We start from the raw sequence: 12,654 nt of genomic DNA on the forward strand, positions 1-12,654 counted from the left end.
TTTTTTTGTTTTTGTATCATTTAGTCATTTAGCAAAAGACTTTGTGTGAACAGGCCTTTATAGTGCATATACTGTATAACCGCCATTACTAGATGCCATTTTAGGCATCCTATTAAAAGTGTAGTGTATAATTTTGCAGCCACAAGACTTTCCAAACAAGTTTCCACAAACTGACACTCCCCCCATTTACTTTTGTTTGAGCTAACAGGTAATCCTGCCCAAATTTATGCCAATGTTTGAGCCGGAAGTTGTTTTGAGTAGGGATGTGCACGGTAACCGTTTGTAATATTCGAATAACCATGAGGGTTCACACATTTTTTTCGGTTATTCCTCAGGATTCGGGACTCAGGAATAAAGAATGTTTATTAGAATGGATATGCATCAAACACTGCTCATAATAGCAGGGAATGAATTCAAAGTGAGCTATGAGCTTAAATAGCACAATAGATCAAATTATTAAATCACTCACAGTCAAACAAAAATAAATTAAACTTTCACTGCCTGCAACATTGTATTTTAACCAACGGAAAATTCATAATTTACAGAAAGTGACAAACCTGATATGTGTTTTTCCCAGGAAAGTTCACATTTCCGTGACGCTAGTTTTGTCATGTGCATGTAGTTACCCTATTGCGGTTTATTAGCCTCTTCAAGATGCTTTGATTTTAAATGGTTTATCACTTAACTTGTGAAATAATTTTATGTAACTATGCACACCAGTGCAAAAGGAAAAAAACAAAACATTGGCTTACCGTTTATCAAGCACTAAAACTTTGCCTGGAATCATGTGTAACAATGTAACAGTCACATGAAGTCCTCTTTGCAATCTGATCTTCAGTCATCGAATCTTTGTGACATCTGTGCTACAAAAGGCTAGACAGTGTAACAAATGAAACAGAACGCAGGTGTCTCGAGACATTGTAATTTTTATACTAAAATTCATTTTTAAGGATCTTTAAAAAATGTGGCGATCATACGCGAGATGCTAAAAAACAAACAAACAGTGAGATGTGGCACAATGGTCAATGATGTCCGTCCAGCACGTTTACGTAGAAAAACGACTGAAAAACAGCGCAGCCACATGCAAAAACACGTGTGGACAGTCCCTATCTTGCCATATACTTGAAAATCTGACAGGTTGAAGACCTCTACTGCAATTGTAGAATAACCGAATAATAATTTTAGTATCGGAATACAAGTATGTCGAACGGTTAACCAGATAACGACTCTCCGTGCAGATACCTAGTATTGAGTGTCATGGTGTTTACACTCTTCAGGGTAAAAAAAATAAATAAAAAATAAATTACACATCAGTTTTAATACAACTTAAAATTACAATTTAAAACTCAAATCTTCAACAGTTCTCACACAATAACTCTTGATCACTTTAATTCTTATTGCTCACCAGTCTCACTTCCACTGACGAAGCCTTTTCAGACCCGCTTCGTACTCCCAGCTCCTCCAGGCCCCGCCCCTTTAATGACCCCACTCCGTGAGAGTCTTTCTCGCGCTGTGCAGGAGAAGGGTTGGAGTGGGATAGGCTGTGAGCGTTGCCTTGACTGGAGTGAGGGCTCCAATTTGCCAGACTGGTCTCATTGAGGCTGAGCGGTGGGCTGGTTGGAATGTCAAAGTCTGTGTTCTTCCTGTAGTCCTCCCCTCCTCCGTGTTTAGCGGAGGGACTTGAATACTCATCCTGGTTTTTCCACACTCCCTCATTCACCTGCCTGTAGAGACCAAAACAACATCAATCAGAATGATGAAGAATAAGTTCAATTGAGTTCATTTTATTTCAGTGGTATGCAGAGGATAAACCGGGTACCCCTGCTGTGTCTGGCTGAGTTGCTCAAACAAACAGAGCAATGTTTTGATCGACACATGCAAAAACACATGTGAAAAGCCCTTAACTCACCCTATACTTGAAAAACTGCCCATAAACTCTATGGTTGGTCTCTAAGACCTCTCTGGGACTAATAAAGTGCCTGACATTGTCTTCTGCTGTTGTAGCCCATCCGCCTCAAGGATCGACATGTTGTGCATTCTGAGATGCTATTCTGCTCACTACAATTGTACAGAGTAGTTATCTGAGTTACCGAAGCCTTTCTGTCAGCTCGAACCAGTCTGGCCATTTTCCAGTGACCTCTCTCACCAACAAGGCATTTCCATCTGCAGAACTGCCACTCACTGAATGTTTTGGCACCATTCGGAGTAAATTCTAGAGACTGTTGTGAAAATCCCAGGAAATCAGCAGTTACAGAATTACTCAAACCAGCCTGTCTGGCACCAACAATCATGCCACGATCTAAATCACTGAGATCACATTTTTTCCCCATTCTGATGGTTGATGTGAACATTAACTGAAGCTCCTGACCCGTATCTGCATTATTTTATGCATTGCATTGCTGCCACACGATTGGCTGATTAGATAATCGCAGGAATAAGTAGGTGTACAGGTGTTCCTAATAAAATCTTCTGTGGTTGTATATTAGGGACGCAGGCTGTGTATGACAGACAGGCTATGGCTGCTGTTGGCTGAGAATGAATACAATTTAAAACAGTCAGAATGTGTGGGTGGACAGAGAATGTAATTTTTCTGCTAAAAGTGCTCTGATTAAATGACTGCGGTCAGTAAGTGTTTGTGTACCTCCTCAGCGTGGTGAGAGTGTCTGTGATTGATTTGCAGCGTTTAAGCAGAGCGTCCAGTCTGTGTGGCTCCTCTTTCAGGAACTTCACGGCTTCCACTTCTACTCTTAAAACAACCCGCATTTTACTCTGTAGCCCTGGGAATTGATCTGAATGAGAGAGACAAAGAAGCAGAGAAGTGAGCAAGCATCAATGACTCTCTTCTTTAACTTAACAGAGCTGCGGTTAAAGTGTGTGCCTGTGAAGGACAGAAATGAGCCGTCTCACTCTTCAGCTCTGCGAGCGTCTCTCCCAGTTTCCTCAGCAGGGAGGATTTCTCTTCCAATTCCTGTACTGTCACATGCCGGTGATTGACAGACATCTTCTGGATCTCCTCCACTGACTTCTCTAGATCACTGCCAACACAAACATCCTCTCAATAGATTTATTACACAGTGCGCTCCACTAGTGAAAATGCTTGTATTTGGTATTTCTCTCATTTAATATCATTTTTATCAGTATACACTGATAAAAAGTTTGGAATAATATACAGACTTTGCTCTTATGTAAAGAAATTGCTACTTTTATTCATCAAAGTGGCATTCAACTAATCACAATGTATAGTCAGGACATTAATAATGTGAAAAATTACTATTACAATTTTTAAACTACTTCAAAGAGTTTATCAAAAAATTCTCCATTTGCAGCAATGACAGCTTTGCAGATCCTTGGCATTCTAGCTGTCAGTTTGTCCAGATACTCAGGTGACATTTCACCTAACGCTTCCTTTAGCACATGTCATAGATGTGGCTGTCTTGTCGGGCACTTCTCACGCACCTTACAGTCTAGCTGATCCCACAAAAGCTCAATGGGGTTAAGATCCATAACACTCTTTTCAAATGATCTGTTGTCCAATGTCTGTGTTTCTTTGCCCACTCTAACCATTTCTTTTTGTTTTCCGTTTCAAAAGTGGCTTTTTCTTTGCAATTCTTCCCATAAGGCCTGCACCCCTGAGTCTTCTCTTTACTGTTGTACATGAAACTGGTGTTGAGTGGGTAGAATTCAATGAAGCTGTCAGCTGAGGACATATGAGGTGTCTATTTCTCAAACTAGAGACTCTGATTTACTTATCCTCTTGTTTAGTTGTACATCTGGGCCTTCCACATCTCTTTCTGTCCTTGTTAGAGCCAGTTTTCTTTTTTCTTTGAAGACTACAGTGTATGAAATCTTCAGTTTTTTTGGCAACTTCAAGCACTGTATAGCCTTCATTCCTCAAAACAATGACTGACTGATGAGTTTCTAGAGAAAGCGGTTTCTTTTTTTGCCATTTTTGACCTAATATTGACCTTAACACATGCCAGTCTATTGCATACTGAGGCAACTCAAAAGCAAACACACACACATATATATATGGAATCATTCAACCATTTAAACCCTACAACCACCCCTCCCAATCCCCAACCCCACCCTGACCCCCAACAAACATCCCTGTGGTCACATAAAAGTATATACATATGATTATAGACACACATAAAAATAAAAAGATAAAAATAATAATAAAAAAAATAAATAAATTATATTTATATTATATATATATATATATATATATATATATATATATATATATATAATATTTAGACATACAGTAATGTCAGGTATCTGCCCCATATCTCTATAAACAAATTCGATTTTCCTAGCCTTCTAAACAACCCTTCTTCAAAGGCCGCCACCCTCCCCATCTCTGAGCACCACTCATGAAATGAGGGCACTCCAGCCAACCTCCAACCCCTTAAAAGAACCTGTCTGGCGATCATGATGCTAGTTAGGACCCAAATCTTTAGGTGCCTATTCTCAACATCGACGACCGCCCCATCGCCCAAAATACAGAGTCTGGGGCAAAATGAAAGCCGAGTGCCCAATACATCACATAAAAGACTCTGAACTTTCAACCAAAACTCCTGGATCTCAACACCCCCCCAAAAGACATGGGTTAGACATCCCAAAAGACATCCCTTCAAGATCTATAAAACAATTCAGATGTTGTTTTGCCAATTACGATTCTCAAGGTCTTCCAGCTTTTCCCAAACGCGTTCCAAGTCTGTCTTGGTCGCTAGAGGATTAGCAGCTAATTCTCTCTCCGATGACTCCAGATAATCGATCCGTTTCTCGAAATCTCCGATTCTTGTAACCAACTCAGAATTTCGCCTCCATCGCCGTAATCGATCGACATATTACAGCATGTTCCTCTAAATCTGCAACGACTTTTGCCAGCATTACAGACATGCTCGACAGTTGCCGCTGAATTTCTCCCACCGCACCGTCCAAACCGAGTCCCTGGTCTGCGGCCCTGTCTGGTATCAGCTTGAGCACGTAAGTGTCTTTTAATATCTCCAGAGCCCGAGGATTTTGAATTCTTTGACATGTTTATTTCATAGATCAGTTATGTAGCAGGGTGTATCGAATCTCACCGGTTTATGATAAAAAATTATTAAAAACTAGCAAAGTGCGCAGAGCTCGTCGTTCACACGTCCGACCCCCGCATGGCACCACGTGACTCTCCCCAAAGACAATGTTAAGCTTCATTTAATGAACCAAATAGCTGTCAGCTGTGTTTGATATAATGGCAAGTGATTTTCTAGTACCAAATTAGCAATTTAATGTGATTACTCAAGGATAAGGTGTTGGAATGATGGCTGCTGGAAATGGGGCCTGTTTAGATTTGATCAAAAATGACTTTTTTCAAATAGTGATGGTGCTGTTTTTTACATCAGTAATGTTCTGACTATACTTTGTGATCAGTTGAATGCCACTTTGGTGAATTAAAGTACCATTTTCCTTCTGAAACAACTAAATCTGTACATTATTCCAAACTTTTGGCCTCCATTGTATGTAATTACTTTGCAGCAATTTCATTGAAAAGCTGAACTGAAAAATTTACATGAATTTCAGTATTTTATTTGCTCTAATAACAGCATGTACTTGAGCTGGCATGGACTCAAGTTTGTGCAAAACCCGATGATCCATGTTATCCAGCAGGATTTGAGAGTGTTCCAAAGAGTTACCATGATCAATGTCACAAATGTGCTTATTTGATTAGTGAACTACACACAGTGTATAATCTTAAATATTTATTTTTCATTTAAGCCATAATGTTTCTTTGTTTTCATTTTTTCAAAATCTTAAAACTTATCTGCTTACATCTGCTTATTTCCAGGTATAAATTTGATTTTGAATCCCAGATTCTCTATGCGAACTTCTGAACCTATATCGGCCACTTCAGAAGAGCAGTTTTACAAAACTATATGAGATCTATTAAATGTCACTTTGGTAATTTTTAATTTTAACTAATAGTTCATTTACAAACATTATTACATTCTGTATTTCCTTCCCGATCATAAGTTAATGTGCATTGAATCTTGATGAATGTATTTTCATATTTAAATGGTTATGAACTACTGGTGTGTTAAGCATATTTGTTAATGACTTACAGAATTAATGAAAGTTATTATAAAGTATTACCCTCTTCGTTTTGTTAAAGAAATGAAAACATGCAATGAAAATTAATGCTGACTGAGGCTATCGTCCTGACTAAAATCTCCTTTTGTGTCCAAAGAAGAAAGTAAGTCATATGGGTTTGGAACAGGTGACAGAATTTTAATGTTTGGGCAAATCCCTTCAAATGGAAGGGAAGCTTGCTCTCTCTGATGTTTAGACATTTAAAGGTTCACAAATATAGAACGAGACGAGTGTGGAAAATCCACAGAAAACCTCTGCGTGCCTAAGCATCAGTGCCTTTGAATAAGTAAATAAGTGTCAGTGTGGAAGGGTGCATTAGAGCTAAACGACTGAGACACAGCCGGAGTATTTACACTCAAAATCCAATTTAACCACGTCAAATAAATCCACCCCCCACAAAATGGTTTGTTACAACTGCACACCGTTAATAATTGAATCATATCAACTGGCTGTTAGCTATACTTAATAACCACCATCAATTAAAACCAACACGACTGATCTGGCGGCGAGCTGAAGAGGCAGATTTAGTCACCCCTGCTGCTTTTAATTGGAACAAAATAAATCAATGAGATGCAGTCCTTTCCCATACAAGCTATCTCTGAGGTGTGAGTCTGCAGGTTTATAGCTGAATGAATGCAGAGCTGAGCTTGAACGGGCAGGACTGTCTGTTTATATGTTATAGTTTTGTATTTTATACATTTTCAGGTATGAGCTTAGTTTAATAAAAAGACTAATTCAAAATGGTTATGTGTTATGTAGCCATGGCACTTTAAAGGGATAATTAACCCAAAACTAAATATCGCTAAATATTTCCCTTTGTGTTCAATGAAGAAAGCAAGTCATATGATGAGAGAATTTTTATTTTTGGGCGATCTATCCCTTTAAAGCTATCACATAAAATTAACTATTTGAGCCTTGTTACATTTATGCATTTGGTATATGCTTTTATCCAAATTGACAGTGTATTCAAGCTATACGTTTCATCAGTTTCTGTGCTCCTTGGGTATCAAACCCATGACCTTGGTGTAACAAGCTGCATGCTCTATCAGTTATTCAGTAACAGATACTCTACAGGAACCCTCACAAGAATCAACAAGTTTTTTGTTTATGTGCGTGTATGAGGCGTACTGTAATTGCTGTATTATGAGTTCCTCCTCGTTGAGGTATTTGAGTCTCTCCTCTTCTACTAGGAGGCGCTGTCTCTGAAGAGGGTCTTCCTGTTTTCTCAGGGCGTCCGATAGACGAAGACTCAACTCTGTCTCGGTTCTCTTTAGCAGACTGCGTATGGAGTCCTGGTTCTGCAGCTACACACATACATACACATTTTAAGAATGACCCATCATTGCAGTCTGCATTACGTGATTTACACAATAACCTTTGCTGTTCCTGGAACAGTGTTCCGATCAACAAATCACAGCCTTTGATTGGATGATTAGAAAGGAAATTCAACTTTGTGTAAATCACGTTACACAGTATAGTATACTGTACACTTCGGGTATATACACAAGAGATGCACAGTGTGTCTGTGCTGTTTGGGAGTTCAGAAGTTCACAGAAGGTCAACTGTCACAGTACATCAAAACAAAGCCATCACTGTCAGACCACTCATACTGTAAATATGTGTATGTGTGGGTGTGTAACACTGATCTGACTTTGACCATATGCAACTGTCATATTGAGAATGAAGGTATGACAATTCTGAGTGCTGAATTGTGTGTTGGCATATAAGCATGAATCTATAAGTACTGCCTGGCCTTGATAGCTGTGATGGCCTATATCTTTTTGATGATCTCGTAAATGCTCTAATGACTGCTTGTGAATGCACATCCAAGTCCTTGAGTTTAATTTCTAACAAACAGCTATGCTTTTGTGCACGTGTCCTTGTGCATGTTGGGTATATTGCAAATGACAATATATACAGTATGTCACGATTCAACACATACATTTGCACACTGTGCAACCTAAACTGAAGGAAATTATATGAATGCACACATTCTTTTATACAACAGAAAGTTCCAGTCCTAACATTTGATCGGCCAATTGGCATTCCAGGAGTGCTAATATTTAGTATAACAGCACTGGGACACTTTACTATCTGTATCACTTCGCTTGTCTGTGTTCGCAAATTTCCAAATAGTGGTGAGGATTTTGATTCATCGTTCATTTTGGTATCTGTCACCAATTTATTCAGAGATCATTACTGCACAATTGACAGGTGGCAACACATGAACATATGTAAAAAAAAAAGAAAAAAGTTATTTTTCTGAAGCCGGTTACACACCGGATTAGAAACACCACACCGCATCGTGGATAGGACTTCAGGTGTAAGAGAGGAACAAATACGAGAAATGTTGCATAGGTGGAAGAAAGCTGTTTTAACAACATTTTGGAACAATGTTGTACAACATTAAAACAGTCCAGTATTGACTTGAAATCACAAGCAGATGCAACATCACTATCAGCATGAATATCAACATGAAAGTCTCCTAGTAGAATAACAGTGAAGTTACAAACAGGTGACATCCATTTTAGGCAGTCGGTAAACTAACACGAAAAGCATAGACACACAACCAGTTATCTTAAATGCAAGATATTCAAACGATACAGGTTCCAGGAAGTTATTTGACTCAATGATAAGGGTGAGATGTTAAACAACCGGCTCCATCCCTTCTCTGAGCCCAAGGTTTTGTCAGGTAGCTTTAACCAGGGGGTGTAAGTAGATTAAGTTCCACAAGGTCATAAACTGTTTGCCATGTTTCGGTAAGCAAGAAAATGTCCAAGTTTTCCCTCAGAAATTAAGTCGCTAAGGAAGGTCCTATTGCCGGATAATAAGCAAGTGTTCAGTAGAGCACAGTTATTCAGTGATATGCTGTTCTTACTCACACAGCAGTTATCAGTTATACCCTTATGAGAGATCTCAACGAGTTAAAGTCTTTTCCTCTCAGTGTAAGCGATGATGATAGATTACAGAGAATAGGAATCGGTTCACAGAAAGTCAGTGGAGGTGGAGCAGTGTGGGTAGCCGAGTACTCTGAATGCTTCCAGATATCCAAGAAAGGTAATGGCGTTAGTGCAACAGAGTTCAAAACAAGAGTCCAAGGTACAGTGCATCCGGAAAGTATTCACAGCGCTTCACTTTTTCCACATTTTGTTATGTTACAGCCTTATTCCAAAATGGATTAAATTCATTATTTTCCTCAAAATTGTACAAACAATACCACATAATGACAACGTGAAAGAAGTTTGTTTGAAATCTTTGCAAATTTATAAAAAATAAAAAACGAAAAAAAAAAAAAAAAATCACATGTACTTAAGTATTCACAGCCTTTGCTCAATACTTTGTTGAAGCACCTTTGGCACCACTTACAGCCTCAAGTCTTTTTGAGTATGATGCTACAAGCTTGGCACACCTATTTTTAGGCAGTTTCTCCCATTCTTCTTTACAGGACCTCTCAAGCCCCATCAGGTTGGATGGGGAGTGTCGGTGCACAGCCATTTTCAGATCTCTCCAGAGATGTTCAATCAGGTTCAAGTCTGGGTTCTGGCTGGGCCACTCAAGGACATTCACAGAGTTGTCCCATAGCCACTCCTTTGTTATCTTGGCTGTGTGCTTAGGGTCGTTGTCCTGTTGGAAGATGAACCTTCACCCCAGTCTGAGGTCCAGAGCACTCTGGAGCAGGTTTTCATCAAGGATGTCTCTGTACATTGCTGCATTCATCTTTCCCTCGATCCTGATTAGTCTCCCAGTTCCTGCCGCTGAAAAACATCCCCACAGCATGATGCTGCCACCACCATGCTTCACTGTAGGGATGGTATTGGCCAGGTGATGAGCGGTGCCTGGTTTCCTCCAGGCATGACGCTTGCCATTCAGGCCAAAGTGTTCAATCTTTGTTTCTCATGGTCTGAGAGTCCATCAGGTGCCTTTTGGCAAACTCCAGGCGGGCTGTCATGTGCCTTTTACTGAGGAGTGGCTTCCGTCTGGCCACTCTACCATACAGGCCTGATTGGTGGAGTGCTGCAGAGATGGTTGTTCTTCTGGAAGGTTCTCCTCTCTCCACAGAGAAATGCTGGAGCTCTGTCAGAGTGACCATCGGGTTCTTGGTCACCTCCCTAAGGCCCTTCTCCCCCGATCGCTCAGTTTGGCCAGGCGGCCAGCACTAGGAAGAGTCCTGGTGGTTCCAAACTTCTTCCATTTACGGATGATGGAGGCCACTGTGCTCATTGGGACCTTCAATGCTGCAGAAATGTTTCTGTACCCTTCCCCAGATCTGTGCCTCGAAACAATCCTGTCTCGGAGGTCTACAGATAATTCCTTGGACTTCATGGCTTGATTTGTGCTCTGACATGCACTGTTAACTGTGGGACCTTATATAGACAGGTGTGTGCCTTTCCAGATCATATCCAATCAACTGAATTTACAACAGGTGGACTCCAATCAAGTTGTAGAAACATCTCAAGGATGATCAGTGGAAACAGGATGCACCTGAGCTCAATTTTGAGTGTCATGGCAAAGGCTGTGAATACTTATGTACATGTGATTTTTTCATTTTTTTATTTTTAATAAATTTGCAAAGATTTCAAACAAACTTCTTTCACGTTGTCATTATGGGGTATTGTTTGTAGAATTTTGTGGAAAATAATGAATTTAATCCATTTTGGAATAAGGCTGTAACATAACAAAATGTGGAAAAAGTGAAGCGCTGTGAATACTTTCCGGATGCACTGTATTCCAATGATTTTAAATCCAATAATATGAAGTCCAGAGCAGTGAACAGTAGACAGCCAATACAAAAAGCATAAACTTGTCTCTGAGAAGAGGCAGCCATTCACACACAGCGTTCTCTAATGGAGTGGAAGCCTTTGAAAAACGTATGTTACTTCCTTTTTGGTTGATTGTCTTCAATCAAAGCCATGCTGATATTCAGAACAACAGCACTCTTGCACATGTGATATTGCTTCATTAAAAACACTGATCTAAAGTATCAATGCAATAAAAAAATAAAATAAAAAAAATTATGCCCATTTATGATTGAATCAGCATAGTCCTACTGTGTATGTGTGTGGGAGTTTGAGTGCCAAGCAACACCATAATTTTGAGATGAGTAAGCATTATGCAGACAGTGTTTATTTGCTCTCAGAGAAATACAGGTTGGACTTTGTCACTTGCAGAGAGCCCATAATGAGAAAAGTGTGTGAAAGATTTTTTTTGTGCACTGTGTGTGTGTGTGTGTGTGCATTCCAATAGGTTTTCTAGTATCATTCAAAGTAGTTCCTCCTCAGGCTGAATAATTTATGTGTCTCATGCATTATTCAACATATCCATGTCTCCTAGGTAACGGGATGAGGGCAAGGGCCGTGTCTCGAGCTCCAGCATTCAGGCAGGTAATTGTCTAACTCAGCAAACTGCTGTTGTCATGACACCAGCTGCTTGCCTCTACACACCAAAGCAATTGACACCAATCTAGCCATTTCCTGGTTTGCACCCTCCCAGACTGTCACAACTTCACCTCTACTTCTATTTCTCCATCCAAGTGCTGCTTTCTCTTTAATCGTCACCCCTACCCCAAAATGCCTTCCATTTTCTTGCACTTTCTACATCTAAAATGTTATGATTTTTACAGTCTTGTTAGTTGAGCGTTCACAGTTATGATGCAGGTGTTCACTCATGAATCACATGAGCAGCTCTCATTTCACAGTCATTTTTTCCCTAAAGAACTGCTGACTGAAAAGTTGACTTGATTTGAGACTAGGTCAGAGATTACTCAATTCTCTCTCTATGATGTGTCCCTGCTGGCCCATACCAGCTCATCATTGAGTATAATATTAAGAGTTATTGCCTGCCCTGCAATTGCAGTGAATCACACACAGGAGCAGGGCAGATATGAATGACTACTTGAACACTTGTTAACATGCACATAAACACCAGGGTTACCACACCTTTTGATCAATGATTTCCCTATGATTTTTTTTTGTAGTCATTTGTAATTCTGGATTAAAAAATACATAAATATTTAATAGAGATTGTACACACAAAGAGCATTTTCTTGCTGATTAAATATTTAGATCTGAGCATTAATAGAAAACAATTTAATCACTATAGAAAATAACCTGACTTTTCAATGACTTGTTAAAGACTATTAATTTCCATGACTTTTCCAAGCCTTGAATTCAATTTTTTTTTTTAATTCTCTGATATTTCCAGGTTTTCCATTAAAGTGGAATCCCTGAAACACACACACTCACACATACTTACAGTATACACAGTAGTGTAATAATACTGGGTTCCCACACCATTTGTGATTATTGAATAAGTTTCTTTAAATAATTTTAGATCATTTTCTGAATTATTTTATAGATATTACACTAACAAATCAATTTCTTCCTGATTAAATATTTTAGAGCTAAGCATAACTAGAAAAAAATTACTTTAACAATTTCCATGACTTCTTTAAAGGTGAAGTAATATTTGCACCACTAACATCACAAAATGGAACTAAAATAATGATTGTTTTCAAACAGG

The 12,654-nt window shown here is 39.2% G+C and overlaps 1 protein-coding gene across 3 annotated transcripts in view; it reads right to left on the bottom strand.

Moving 5' to 3' along the window:
* The window catches only part of LOC127451828 (SRC kinase signaling inhibitor 1-like), a 212,628-nt gene that overhangs the window by 21,245 nt on the left and 178,729 nt on the right, over positions 1-12,654 (bottom strand). For all 3 annotated transcript variants that reach the window (XM_051716796.1, XM_051716795.1, XM_051716794.1), the window contains exons 12-15: positions 7,264-7,439; positions 2,908-3,035; positions 2,642-2,789; positions 1,406-1,724 (exon numbers count right to left, since the gene is read on the bottom strand). In XM_051716796.1, the coding sequence (XP_051572756.1) occupies positions 1,406-1,724; positions 2,642-2,789; positions 2,908-3,035; positions 7,264-7,439 (771 nt within the window). The remainder of the gene's footprint in view (positions 1-1,405; positions 1,725-2,641; positions 2,790-2,907; positions 3,036-7,263; positions 7,440-12,654) is intronic.

The sequence above is a fragment of the Myxocyprinus asiaticus genome, chromosome 14, assembly GCF_019703515.2.
Source record: "Myxocyprinus asiaticus isolate MX2 ecotype Aquarium Trade chromosome 14, UBuf_Myxa_2, whole genome shotgun sequence".
NCBI lineage: Eukaryota > Metazoa > Chordata > Actinopteri > Cypriniformes > Catostomidae > Myxocyprinus > Myxocyprinus asiaticus.